The sequence below is a fragment of the Engraulis encrasicolus genome, chromosome 14, assembly GCF_034702125.1.
Source record: "Engraulis encrasicolus isolate BLACKSEA-1 chromosome 14, IST_EnEncr_1.0, whole genome shotgun sequence".
Lineage (NCBI taxonomy): Eukaryota > Metazoa > Chordata > Actinopteri > Clupeiformes > Engraulidae > Engraulis > Engraulis encrasicolus.
In genome coordinates, this window is record NC_085870.1 from 41,765,425 (window position 1) to 41,779,953 (window position 14,529).

The window sequence follows — 14,529 nt, forward strand, 5'->3', positions numbered from 1 at the left end:
AACCAGTTTTCAAGTAGAACTGTGGAACCAACAGTGAGGTCACAATTACCTGGAATTCTCTTTTGAGTGTGTGCCATGCAGCTTGATTCATTCTGTCTTCACCCATAAACATGGATGCCATTTGTAAGGAACTCCGCTGTCCCATATGCCGAGACATATACACTACACCTATTTTGGAGCTGTCCTGTGGCCACAACTTCTGCAAAAAATGTGTCCAAAAAGCTCTGGATGCTCAATGTGGTTTTCAACGACAGTATGTCTGCCCTGTGTGCAGCAAGGTAGGATCATTTCTTTCAACAACTTTGTTCTGGTCGTTCTTATTGAGATAAAAGCCTTTGGTCACCAATAGAAGTCTGAAATGAAAACACTGCCAGGTATTTTTCCTTATTATATTAGCAAGGGGCAAAAAAGGTTTTTTGAAATAAGAATAAGGTGATGATATTCTAGTCAGTTGAATCCATCATCTTTATCACTTGACACATTAAGTCACAAACATGTCATATAGCCTAGTTGTAGACATAGTACATTTTATAAATGTAAGTGAGCACATCTCAATGTTTTTGTCATTTCATTGATGTTATAACAATTCATAATGAAGCTATTTTTGATGCTGAGGAGTAGACTATTCAGATAAAATGAAGAGCATAGAGAAGAGTGGGCACAACGTCTAGGTATGTAACTCTAAGCAAGAGTAGTAAATGTGATTGTAACTGTTCCAGGTGACAAAACTGCATGGCAAAGGAATTGAGGGCATTAAAAGAAACATGTTTGCTGAAAATATGGTGCGTAGTGTCACAGCAGAAGCTCACAGACTTATTGAAGGACTGAAAGGCAATGACCTGTGCTTCAAACATCTTGAACGGGAAGATCTGGTAAGACTGAGCTCTGGGCTGAGTAATAATGCAATTTACTTAATAACTAAAACAGCACACACACACACACAGTAAAGAAGTCATTGGCTCACACACACACTTCACACAATTTTCTATGGTAACGTGTTAGACAATAAAGCTTTTTTGAATCTGAATCTTAAACTAAGACCATGTTTTGTCTCTCCCAACAGTATTGTCTTGCGGACAACCAACCAATCTGCTGCAACTGCAAGGCCCTTGGCACTCATGTTGGCCATGACGTTGTCAGGATAGAGGACATATATGAGGATAGAAAAGAGAGGTTCGCCAAAGAGCTGGAGAGTCTAGTCTACACATGTGGCCAGAATGCAAACCTTGCTGTGGTATGTGCTATGTGGGGTTAAAAACGATTGAGATATCTTATTTATTATCTGATCTCTGTTTTGTGCGTATGTGTTTGTGTGTTGGTGTGTTCATTGTACCCTGTCTCACTCCCTCTTTATCCTCTATGTTGTTGTCCTGGACACGTTCCCTTTTCTTTGGCATACAATGTTGAAATGTGTTCAACTTGAAGAAACAATACATTTGATTTAACAAAGAAAAAACACACATCTGTGTTTTGGTGCAGGACTAGCAGTCACATGAAAACTGAAAATAAAGTTTGCACACCTATCTCCCATTTGTGAAAGAAAGAAAAGTGAAAGACCATTGGGAAACTCCAACTCCCATTGTCATTGTGACACAGCACTCCACAGCACACAAGTGAACACTGCACACTGCACACAACGAAATTGCATTTTATGCCTCACCTGTGCAAGGGGGCAGCCCTCAGTGGCGCCCCATGGGGAGCAGTGCGGTGGGACGGTACCATGCTCAGGGTACCTCAGTCATGGAGGAGGTTGGGGGAGAGCACTGGTTGATTACTCCCCCCACCAACCTGGCGGGTCGGGAGTCGAACCGGCAACCTCTGGGATGCAAGTCAGACGCCCTAACCGTTCACCCATGACTGCCCAAACCTCCCGGCCAACATTTCTCAGAGAGAAAAAGGGAGCTTGGTGTGCAGACTTTATTTTCAACAATACATTTGATCACAAAAAAGATATTTTACCATTCAGTTAACTTTGACTGTGATACAAAGAAAAGCCTTCGTTTTGAGTGTTGCCCTATGGCCAAATGTTTTAAAATGCATACATCTCTTCGCAGGACGTGGAACGCAATATGCAGGCTCTGGATGCCAGCAAACAGTTCACTCAAAACTTTGTGAAGAGTGTTGGAGATAGCCTGGTCATGGAAATCCAGACCAAAGTGGCTTCGCTCATGGAGCGCATCGATTCGGAGGGTCGCACAATGTACAAGAAGATGCAGGAGGACCTGCAGGTGTTACACGAGCCCCGAAAGCTGTGTGAGGAGATGATTGCGCTTGTTCAACAGAGCAAAACGGCCCACGGCTTTCTGAAAAAGGAGGCCGGCCTGAGGGCAAGAGCAGAGAAGCTGGAGAAGTGCCCTCAGTTAAAGCCACACTATGTTTCTCATGGCAAATACGTCGAAAAACTTTTGTCTGGCGTTGATGTGAAAAGTCAGAAGGGGAAGGAAAAGACTCTTGTACAGAGAGCAAGCAAGACCCTGAAACACTGGAAGTCTGACGTGAAAGGCTTTGATGCTACAGCTTACCGAAATCTAGATGTGATGCTGAAAAACCTCTATGTTGAGAGTCGGCCTGAGGAGGAGGACTCAGATGCTGTGAGTTGGGACTTTGACAGCACTGATGATGATGATGAGGAGCACTCCAAACAGGCTTGGGTCTGAGGTGATGGGGAGGAGAAAGAGCTGCAGGGAGCAGAGAGCAACGTCTAAGTGAAGAAGTTTTGAATAAAATGTGATTGCATCTAACAAGAGCCTTCCTGACTGGCTACTTATTCAAACAACACCTATAGGCCTACTGTGTGTGGCCCTCAGGTCTTCTGAGATGTTTTTAAATTACTGGTATTATTTCAATTTAGCGCCATCTGGTGTTCAGATTAATGTAATTACATTGTGGATTGATTTAAATTTGGTAGTCTGACTGGGTCTTACCAATCATTTCCTCAACCCACTAAGAGTAAAATTTATATTGTGGTATGACTGAAAAATTACACACATATTTCCCTTCAATCTGGAAAAGATGTGGTCATTGCACAAACATAATTGCATGTAAACAAATGATGGGAAATGACTACTGCTGAGAAAGAACATAGGCCTACCTGAAAGTGAAGCACGGGAAAAGGTGTGTTGTTTACTGTTTTGGAACTGTATAATTGTACACAATAAGTCACCCAACCCCACGGGTAACTAGGCCTGTTTACATACATACATACATACATACATACATACATACATACATACATACATACATACATACATACATACATACATACATACATACATAGGCCTACATACATACACCTACTCGTGAGAAATAGCTTAGTGACATGTAATAATCGTCCTCATAGGATTCAAGACCACCTCAAACTATGTGCCACAGCCGCGAAGAAATGGAGTGAAGAATTTTGTTTGCAGGCTCCGCCGTTCATGACTTTGAACGACTGCTCCCATGTGTCAGTTCATCCAGGACAAGGGGCTGTGGAAAGCGCACACCCTCATCCGGGTTCTTTCATTTACAAGTTAGCCAGATACCGACACTCAGAGCCAGCTAGCCCGCAAGCTAACATCAAATCGAGAAATTAACCATGGTGTTAGTCGAGGAAAATCAAATAGCACACAACCATGGGTAAGTTACAGTGACTGTATACAACTATGGGTAATTTCTAGGGGCGACAAACACGACGAGACGAAGCTGTAGGCTACTGACTGCAAAGACAATAGAGCTAACGCCTGCTAACTAACACTAGCCTAGCTAAAATCGACGTGATCACGCGTGTTAGAAACAAGTAGTTCTAACGTTAGTTGGGGTTGTCTGTCTAGTGTCTACTAGTGCCGATAAATCCGGATGTTGGACAAATTTGTGAATATTGTAGGGCACTTCAGTGGATGCATGTGGAACGTTGTCCGCAAAGAAGTTGTATGTATCGGCTGTCCATTAAAAGGTAAATGAAGGAACCTGGAGGCAATGTTGGATTTGGCCATGAACTTGAGAATCGCCTTTTCGCCTCCTGGCTAGCATTTTTGTAATCCAGTTGCGAGGCTATCGCGATGATGTGAACCGCCATTTTTCTCTAGCGGGAGAGGGAAATTTAATAATTTCTCCTAAAGGTATGTTTGTAACGTTTATATTCCCACTCGTGTACTCTTCACAGCGGAGACGGTCATGATTTTCAGGCCCATGACGGGGCCCGCCTGAAGACACTCACAGCGCAGCCCATTAACTTCTCAGCTAGCTACCCGCTTGTTATCCGAGTCCCCGACTAGCTTTCATGATAACATTAGCCAGACCCAACAAGGGCTTGCCAACTAGCATCTTTCAAGAATTGGACTGTCATCAGTTAGCTATTGTAATTCATCTCACCGTACTTGAACATTTTGTACTGAGTTGGAGTCGTGAGTAACTTGGCGGATGTTGTGCGCCTCAAATCTAACAATTGCCTATCGTGGGTCAGCCGTTACGCTCAAGATATGGTCACGTTTGCACGCGGTCAGTTGCCTCCCTAATATGCTAGCTATGGGATATACACCTACGAACCGAATGTGGAGGTGAAGCAATGTCAGAAAGTGAACATTGCAGACAAGCTGGCAGACATGCAACGAGTTATTGAAGATGGGATACTTCACATGGACATGTCATTTACCTTGACCAGTTAGTTATCGTTTGCCACTAACATCTTTGGGCGAGGCGCCTCGAACTTGACTTTTCTTGAGCGAGCCCAGCAGTGACCCATAATAGTTGTGACCACAACCTGACCGCTGCAGGTGGTACCTGGATTAATAAAACACTGCCAAGTGTCAACTGCTGACACGTCGCACATGTTTATGAACGCGCGATGCTCCTGGCATTGCGTCGTTGGTGGAAGCAACGTTTAAAGGCACAGTTTATTTCGAATGGCTGTTTGTTGACTTTTGTTTTTAAGGTTGAACAAAACAGACATGTTCCCGTGTTTTAGCCTACCCAAGAACCAAACGTAATCAGCAGCACAGCAGTCGCTACAGGCCCCATCAATTTTGTCTGACTGGCGAATGAAAGCTACTTAAGACATGTGCATTAAGATACCTGGGTTAAACGTGGAAAGGAAAATCTACTACGGGTGGTTCAGTTGGTAACCTACTGCCTTAACAAGCTACCATAATTTTGCCTTATCACAACACATGGAGGATAACAAGGTCAAATTCCAGTCTGACTTCATCCAGAACTTGGCTTAAAGAGGATGATTTGGTAACATCAGGAATGTGTGTGATTTGATTTCTTCAAATATTGCTGGTTTGCCTGAATCAAGGCAAGGCCAGTTCATTTGTGTAGCGCATTTCATACACATGTGCAACTCAATGTGCTTCACAAAAAAAAAAAAAAAAAATCAGTTGGCAGTGCAATGTGTTATTGTCTGTTATTAGAGGTGTAGGCCAGACCCTCGCCTTTTTCAGATGGAAGTGAAGCCTGACAATTGGTGGAGTCCAGTAGTTCAGATTTGGACGTGTTCCACTGCAGATGCGGTTTCACATTTTTGAATACCGGTATATTATGCTCATGGCCTGTCACACAGAACTACCGGTAGATACCTTGAGATATTATTGTCTAATTGCATTCCTCTTGTGGCAGTAAGCTTAAATGCAGGGAGTTTAGATGGAAGTAGAGTAGTATTCAGCTGGTCCTCATGACTTTTCCACATAGGCCGGGTTTGAGGAGGGCTTTGAGCAGGGACTTGAACTGCACTGGTACTGGTGGGTTCTGTTTTTTTCTTTTCACACCAGACATGTCTGGGGAAGTGGCTGCAGGGCTCAGCTGCTGGCCCAGTAATTTCCTGCACTCTGTCTCTTTTCGTGCTACTCACTGCCCTGTTTGCCTTTGATATCATTTTAATGTGAGGAGTTATATATGCTTGCATTTATTGTTTAATAGTGCAATCTGATCACATTTTAAATAGATGTGTTTCCATGAAGTATGAACCCTATCAGACAGAAACGCCCCCCATAGAGATTCTGGTGTAAAAGAGCCTTTAGGGTCACAGATACCAGCACATCAGGCCAGTCAGTTTCATTTCCTTTCAAGCCTCAATGCACTGAGACGGAGTGTTGTTTCAATATCTTTGACAGAGGGCGTATGGTCTTTTAACCACGTTGTCCCGAGTAGAAATACCTTTGTGAAGGGTGTTTGTCCGTGTACGCCCCGACACGGTTGGATTCGTCCTCTGACGCAGTGTGAGTCAGTGGGTGGGTGGATGGGTGGGTGTGTTGGCACCCCTCCTTAACAGACGGTCAGGGCTGAGGTGTCCACCTTCATCCAAGGATGAGGATAGGCTGTAACGCCATTTGTTTGCAGAATTCAGAAAGGTATTCCACTCAGGCGGATTGAAGAAATTGTGCGTGCGTGCGTGTGTCTTTGCCATTGTGTGTGTAATGTATGTGTGTGTTGTTTCGTTTCCAGCCTCGGCAAAGATCTTCTGTTTTATTGGGCTGCCTTAACGGAGGCCTTTTGCCAGCACCTCGCAACCACGAGGAGTCCTGTCTTGGTGCCAGTGTCGGCCTCCATTTATTTGGTGTGTGCAGAGAGGGCGGACCTCAGACAGATTACCCGTCCCGTTCCCATCTGCGCTTTGTGAATGCTAAGATCTGACCTAGCCAGCGCACACAGCTTTTTATCAGATGAGCAGTGTGGGGGCTCGCATAAACTCATCTGGGATAACCGCCAGAGCCCGGTTTTGCTGTTTAGAGAGTGAGTGACTAGACAAAATAAGGAGGGGAAGCGCAAATGAACTGCACTTGTGTGGTACTGTGGTTATGTAGTTTATTTTTCTTTTTTATGGCTGTGTGACTTCTGAAGGCATTCAGGTGTGTGTGTGTGTGTGTGTCACAGGCAGTTTGTTATTTGAATACCCAGGTCACGGATTCATTCAAGGGGATGAACGGATAGCAGGTATTAGGTTGATATTTATGCCTTGTCACAGATATTTTCAATCACCCAGTAGGTGCGCGTATGTGTGTTAGTCCTACAGACTACAGTGAGAAGGGATTTCAGTCAAGGCTCAGAACGACAAACCTGTGGCGGGCTTTTCCCGACTCGAAGGAGGGGTGAGGGAGTAAGGAAGAAAAAAAAAGCAAGATGGCGGCTAGCACAGGACCAGCGGGTGAGCAGTCTGGGTTGTTTTCGCAGCTCGTGTCTCGCTCTCGCTTGCGGCTCAACCTCTTCTTGACGACCCAAAAGGCGAACAACCGGCCCCACCAGACAAGAACCGCTTTCTTACCCCCCGCTTCCTCCTCCTGTTCGAAATAGAAGCAGTTATGTCTGCTGGACTGGAGAGCCAGTGAGAGAGGGAGAGACAGAAAGCAAGAGCAGCCAAGGCGAACTCTCTCCTACTCTCTCTCTTTCTCACAATGACAACATGGCTACCCGAAGCTGAGCAGGAGCCAGTCTCTTGGCCAGCAGCTCTCATTCTACTGCATTGCTCAGGGTTACGCCAAAGATCCAGGGGTGTGGATCTGAAAACCTGCTTTTTAAAGGGGAACACAACTCGCCTGTGTCCGCGCACTTGCTTTTTTAAGTTGTTATTTGGACAGCGGATTCGGGACGGGACTAGTCATGAGAACTTTGCAAAGCCACTACGAAATATTTACTTGAATCGTTTTGTCTCTTCTTCGGGCTCTGCTTTGTTTTGTGTCAGCGCTTGGGATACACACACAGACAACATGTAACGCCCGTCTTTCTTTGTCTCTGCAGGTTCTCAACTGAGGAACACCGACGGCTTCTCCTACATGCCGAAGAGCCAGCTGATGTCAAAAGGAGGACGATGCCGAAGGAGTTTGCTGATGATATCCGTTGACAACTTGACAGTGTTGTTTTTTTTGCCATACGATGACCACTCTTTGTCTACGCTTGATTATTTATTTCTTCACAGGGTTACAGCAAGCAAGACGGGGTCCATTTTGATTTTCAACAGCGCGCTGTGGGCTGAGGTAGTAGGTTGTATAGTTTTAGGGTCATACCCACACTGGGAGATAACTATACAGCCTACTGTCTTTCCCAACGCGACGATCGAGACATCGTCCGGAGATGGAGGAGCTGGCATGGCACTACTTCCACTGCAGGGATCGATGAGGAATTTTGGGGCTGCCTTGCCACCTCCGCCACCAACCCCCGTGCCCACATGTGCCAGAGAATGCAATTCGACACAGCAACGCGACGCCTGTGCTTTTTTACCTTGGCACAGTGCTAGCGAGTTGAAACCGAAGGCGGCCCATGGCAGTGTGAGGTAGTCGATTGTATAGTTGTGGGGTAGTGATTTTATCCTGTGTGAAGATAACTATACAATCTATTGCCTTCCCTGACAGGCAGCAAAGCATCTCTAGAAATAATGGTAAGAATCGGTAAATGTAAGCAATAGACATGGATTTATTTTATCTTCATTATTATTATTTATTCTTATCATTTGATATTAATTTTTGTTTTTTGTTTTTTAATTTGTGTCTGATACCTGTTCTTGCCTACAGCACTGGCTTAGTCTAAGGCCCTGTGTTATTATTCAGTGAGGTTATTGTCTTGAGTGGCCCTTAGAACAGTGTCTCTAAAGGATTTAAAGCTTGCTCCTGGTTGTGATCTACTGGAACATGTTCCTCCTAGTTAGTGGAACTAAACTTGACAGTTTTGAAGAAAAAGCTTATGCTCATGTTTGTTCTTTTTGATCATACATTGTTCTGAATGCACGAGATGGAATGATGAGGTTGGTTTTCTTTTGTTGGATTGAAAAAAAACCTTTTCACCTTATCAGATATTCTCATGTCAACCATATAATGTTATTACACACTTGTCTATCATGCTGAATTTTATTAAACAAACGACGTTTGGCCAATGCAGCCTTTCTCAGACGTTTGTTTTAATAAAATTCAGCATGATGGACAAAAGTGTGCGGTATCTTGCCCTCTGAAGTCAACAAGTACCTGCTACCTGCACCTCGAAACTTCTGGTGTGTGTTGGCGTTCTCCTCTAACCATATCATGTTTGTTGACCTATGTATTAACTATGTTTGGTCAAAACGCATCTTGTTGGATTAATATTAAATGCTCTTATTAACCATAATAAAATGTTTAAAATGTATTCCTGCCTCCTGTTGTTTTTGCATTGTCCGCTTGCAAAATACTGTCTGTGTGGTAAATTAACAAATGGGAAATATATTTTGTCACTCATTTCACATTTCTGTCTTACTTACATTCCATCTATTTAAATGTGTTGGGAGAGTTCATAATTGATTATTCATTGATGGCAATGATGTTGCAATGAAGTAGGCACACCTTGAGAACACTGGTCAAAGTGGGCAGATGAGCATTAATTAATGGATTTCACTTTATAGTTAAATGTCCATGTGCAGTGAGGCCAAAGACAAATGCCATGCTGGCATTGCACAGTGTAAGTTGTCAGAACATGTGTTTTGCACAGCGATTTCCTCTGCCCTTTTTTTTTAAAGGATGGCTTGCCTTCAACCAATTGTTTTCAAGGGTGCAATGTGTCCCAAGAGGTCGAATGGTTATTGTCTAAGCTGGTAGGCCTATATGTTTACTAGCCAAACGCACACCGTTGGGTCAAATTGGCTAGCCCACTAAGTTGACCTTTTCTACCAAACGAACATGCATTTTACCAGCATTTGACTGATGTCAATTTAAAGCCCTGATAGTCAACGACGTGTAGGCCTATTACTTTGTGTGCGTGCGTGTGTGTGTGTGTGTGAGGGGGGGGGAGCAAGCAATCAGCAGAATATTAGCCTGAAGCGCATTTGATTGTAAACGGTGATACTTGCGTTTGGTCCTAAGTGGCCCAAATCTGGATTTCATAGGCCTTGTAGCTTGCCTCTGTGATGACTATGTTAGCCACTAGATGGCGCAAGTGTAAAAGAGAGTTATTGCACCATTGCGTGAGAGTTGTAGGTCTTGTGAACTTAAATTCAGAAATTAATTTATGTGCACTTGTGCCTATACTAAACACTGCCTCTTAGTCTAAGTGGCAATGGAAAAAGACCTCATTAAGAAGGCCTAATTATCATCTAATTTTGCATTGTTGCTAACAGGTCTAATGGCTTATCAATATAAACTTAATCAGCTATTATTATCATCATAATTATTATTATTAGGCTTTTATTATTATTAGCCTATTCATAATGAAGTTTTTCGGCATATCAGCTGATGATGTCGCCAAATGGGCCAACATAGGATGTTTGAATGTCAAGTTCAAACTCTTTCCTGTGTGGGAACGTCAAGTTTTACTATGTTGGTGATCTCGTTGCACCCTCTTTGTTTAGTTTGTTCGGTACGTTTCAAACTTTCAATGTGGTCCAATAAATTAAGACAGCATAACGCAAGCCTGGGGTGGCTAGGCCTACAGAGATCCTCGCTCCGAGCGAACCTAATAGGGGAGGGGCATGTGGGTGCGGGAAAACGAATAAAAGCGGTGATCACCAACAAGTGTCACACCGATGTCATTTCGCGAATGTGCGCAAGTGAATTAATTGACTGATCTATTAGCCTATTATTTCATCTGATACCCTGCTATCTACCTTTGGATACTCTAATAATGAGGGAAACTTAAAACGTATTTAGACACTGCCCAATAATCAAAAGTGTTGATGAATATTGTGATCTGATGTGAAATAACCAATCTGAAAAAAGTTCTCTTTTTACAATGACATTACGCACGAAGTAACTGGACAAAAACGAGATTTACACCGGGAATATGTGTACCTATGGAGATGAGCTACATCTTAAAGAACACGCCCTGATAGATGAAGTACAGATATAGGACCTATGGGAGAAAAGGAGCCTAAGATCGTCTTCTGCAGCTTGTGTCACTTTCTATGAAGCCAGTTACCTGAGACGCGTAACCTGTCCAACGCATGGTGAACCCACGCCACCGGGAGACTCTTATAAGGATATACTTTCGCCTCTGTGACGGAACTTAACATTATTCACACGGACACGGTATTTATTTGGGCAAATTTAAGGATTTTCCGCCACCTGTGAGCATTCGGTGTTCGCACACCACTACCAACTTCCCCCCAGTGTTCACGGCAAGCAGGGGGAACACCATGAGTAGAAAGACGCGCCGTTGGATTTTCCACATTTTTCTCTGTTTGGGGATTGTCTATTTGAAAATTGGGTGAGCAGTCTGTTTTTGTTAAGTTTAAAAATGCCAGCAGGCGGTAATCCAAAATATGTTGGTGATCTCCAAATGCGTAAAATTGGTCCGTGTCCGCGCTACGGTAAGTAGAGCAGTCAAGATTTTGGAACAAGGGAACGACTGACGCAAGAGAGTACCTAATATCTCCGACGAGATAACAAGCAATCTTTTTGTGTAGGTCTATTCCACGGGCAGACTTTTATTTGATTTATTTGTGAGCAAAATTAAACAAACTTAAAAGGTCATTCTCTTGTTAATTTATTTTTGGCCAAAGGTCAGTGCAGTAGAGACAAATCGGCCAGTCTTTGCCGCCTTCCCTTTCATTTTTAACCTATGTGCAAAAGGCTTTCTTGGCCAATGTGGGAAAGTATCACACGAGCCTTCTGCATGAGTGTTTAATTTTGTGCCGCCTTTCCCTTTACAAATGGCACGTCAGGTACCCACATTTAAAAGATTCCTTCTACAATCTTCATGCACTGTTAGGTCTACAGCGCAAAAAGATGTTCCAAAAAGCGACATACGTGCTGTGCGTAATGCAACCAGGATACCTAGGTTACTTGACAAATAAGGGTGAATTCCTGTCTGTGTGCACAATTATTTACCTTTATTTTTTTCTCTCCGGTGCCATTTTGCAGGGGCTTTTCGTCTGTGGTTGCTCTGGGGGCAAGTATTATCTGTAACAAAATTCCCGGTTTGGCCCCTCGTCAAAGGACGATCTGTCAAAGCCGACCCAACGCTATCATCGTCATCGGAGAAGGGGCACAAATGGGAATCAACGAGTGCCAGTTTCAGTTCAAGAATGGACGGTGGAACTGCTCGGCCCTTGGAGAAAGGACGGTCTTTGGAAAAGAATTGAAAGTGGGTATGTTAAAGCAATTCATTTCGTTCAGCATCACGCAACAAAACACACCAAATATCCAACCGACCACCAAATATCACATGCACTGCAATGTGTTTGAGCTACAAGTGTGGCTTTCTTTATGCCCTACAATCCCTAAAACACAATATCTAAGTAGCCATAAGAGTGCCATTAAAAACACCTGTTGTACACATGCAATTCATAAAATGCACAAAGCGGTAGACTATGTAAGGCACAAAGCGGTAGGCCATGTTTTTGGCATGCTTAAAGAATTGCTGTTCATCTCAGGGGGAAGCACATACATGTTCACCCCTGCAGAATGATGATGTTCACAGCAGCCATGCCAGACTTTTGGGCATGTCCCTAAATACTGTAGATCAATAACCCTGATACAGGCCTCCAGACGAACAGGCCTGGATGCAACAAGAGGTTGAAACCGGATGCCCCTCTGGTAGATGTGGTGAAAAGTATGATACTGGGTCAACAACTTGCACTATTTGTGTGTCTCTTCCCAGCCCCTTTTCAGTGGCAGCATCAGATCTGCCCCTAGTGTAAAAGACTCACCGTTGCCCCGTTCACGTTCCCTTTCTTGGTGCCTCAGCGCAAGTAGTCTGACCATGTTTTTTATTGTCTTGTCCTCCCTCCCTTCCCTCCTCTTATCAGTAGATTCTAATGATTTGGTGGCCAAGCTCCTCTCCTTACCACGGGTATAAGTTACATCAACTGAATAACAAGGACAACAAAATACTGTACACTGTAAGCAGGGACCGGTTAACAATAAGAAAAACAAAGCAGAAACTAATTACCAGTGGGTTTTTTCCCCCTCTAGGTAATGTTATCCGTTTTCCTAAGGCAAACCTTGGGCCTATTTAGAAGGGTTTCTTTTTTTCAGTGCTATTGAGCTGCCAACACGTTGATGAATGGTTGTGTGAGGGGCTGCCTAGATTGGAGGCTCTTTGACTGGTGGGAAAAGAAGGTTGGCTTATGGAGAGCAGAGCAGGGCTGAGCTGTTTGTCGGCATGCATGGGGAAGATGGCTGCAGGGGCATCTCACTGCTCAAATGACTTGAACTTTCCCGGAAATAAACTCTTTTTTTTTTTAAAGAGGGGATCATATTTACCGTAATTCTCTTATTTCCTTTTCTGTATGTCTACCTCTCATTTTGCATCTCCTTTCTTCTTCATTCATCCCCCCCCCCTCTCTCTCTCTCTCTCTCTCTCTCTCTCTCTCTCTCTCTCTCTCTCTCTATCTCTCTCTCTCTCTCTCTCTCTCCATGCTTAAAACTGAGAGATAGACAGTTTTGAGAATGTGTGGTAAGGGCTCAAAGGGAAACCAGTGATCTGCAGAGACATGCTTGTACCGCTGAGGGTGAACTCGTATGTTCATCCTCCCCTTCAAAGCCAAAGCGGTTCACGGGCTAAAAAAAAAGAAGATGGCTATAATCACTTTGAACTCATCTCGTTTATGCCCATTCATGAAGTTTCAAGATTTCACTTTGTCTCTTGCCTTCTCTTTCTCTCTCTTTCTCTCTCTTTCTATCTCTCTCTCTCTCTCTCTATCTCTCTCTCTCTCTCTCTCTCTCTCTCTCTCTCTCTCTCTCTCTCTCTCTCTCTCTCTCTCTCTCTTTCTCTGACACCCTTGGTTGTGTTGTGGTGCACTGTGTGCATAGTAGATGGATGCAGCTGCAGTGCAGGCCCCTTGCAACAATGCCCCCCAGGGTGCTTTGCTGTGATGGCTGCATGTGACAGTGAAACATTATTGTGACACATTATTGTTCCCAGACCCTTTTTCTTTTCGCTGGGGTCCCTCTAGCTCCCACTCTTTCTCTCTTTCTCTCTTGCTCTCTGTGCCGGTCACTGAGCCATCCATCTCCAAGGCCCTGTTGAAGACCACTTCATCTGGGGGTCGGTATAGGGCCCGCTGAGGCTGAGGCTGCGGCTGCCGCTGGGTCTGTGTGATACTGCCAGGGGGGGAAAGGCCGACTAGACAGCCGTTCTAATCGGATTGGTTTCACCCAGCAGATTAGCCTCCGCCGGCAGCCGCACGCACAGAAGCGCAGAGCAGAGCAGAGCTGAGCAGAGCTGAGCGCTGGCAGATGAATGCTATTGTTTAATCGCGCATCGGCAGCAGCAAGGAGGGAATTTTCACACTTCTTCAGTGTTGAAGGAGTGAAATGGTGGACCCCCCCCACACACACACACACATATACTATCTCTCTCTCTCTCTCTCTCTCTCTCTCTCTCTCTCTCTCTCTCTCTCTCTCTCTCTCTCTCTCTCACACACACACACACACACACACACACACACACACACACACACACACACACACACACACACACACACACACACACACGCACACACACACACACTGACCCCCACCCACACAAACTCCTTCAGTGTCTGTGAACCAACCTCAAGCATGCAAGGCAAGTTGAAGACACTTGTTTTAGTGTGTAACCTCACAGACTGTGATAACATTTCCCCGGAGGAAAGAGAGAGAGAGAGGGGAGCCTGCT

At 44.4% G+C, this 14,529-nt stretch overlaps 2 protein-coding genes across 2 annotated transcripts in view; both read left to right on the forward strand.

Moving 5' to 3' along the window:
- The first annotated feature begins 51 nt into the window (after window positions 1–51).
- On the forward strand, window positions 52–2,746 carry LOC134463332 (probable E3 ubiquitin-protein ligase MID2). The gene is made up of 4 exons (XM_063216537.1): window positions 52–278; window positions 720–872; window positions 1,064–1,234; window positions 2,055–2,746. The coding sequence occupies exons 1-4, from the start codon at window positions 111–113 to the stop codon at window positions 2,655–2,657; spliced, it is 1,095 nt and encodes a 364-aa protein (XP_063072607.1). The 5' UTR covers window positions 52–110; the 3' UTR covers window positions 2,658–2,746.
- A 7,752-nt stretch (window positions 2,747–10,498) lies between these two features.
- The window catches only part of wnt7aa (wingless-type MMTV integration site family, member 7Aa), an 18,335-nt gene continuing 14,304 nt past the window's right edge, over window positions 10,499–14,529 (forward strand). The window contains exons 1-2 of the mRNA XM_063216538.1: window positions 10,499–11,133; window positions 11,790–12,016. Coding sequence (XP_063072608.1) covers window positions 11,063–11,133; window positions 11,790–12,016 — 298 coding nt within the window. The 5' untranslated portion in view covers window positions 10,499–11,062. The remainder of the gene's footprint in view (window positions 11,134–11,789; window positions 12,017–14,529) is intronic.

Bases quoted from the DNA above. Each gene is read 5' to 3' on its own strand.
- LOC134463332 (XM_063216537.1), top strand. From the start codon at position 111: ATGGATGCCATTTGTAAGGAACTCCGCTGTCCCATATGCCGAGACATA. The intron at 279-719 runs GTAGGATCATTT...TAACTGTTCCAG, and splicing joins TCTGCCCTGTGTGCAGCAAG to GTGACAAAACTGCATGGCAA. The intron at 1,235-2,054 runs GTATGTGCTATG...ATCTCTTCGCAG, and splicing joins AGAATGCAAACCTTGCTGTG to GACGTGGAACGCAATATGCA.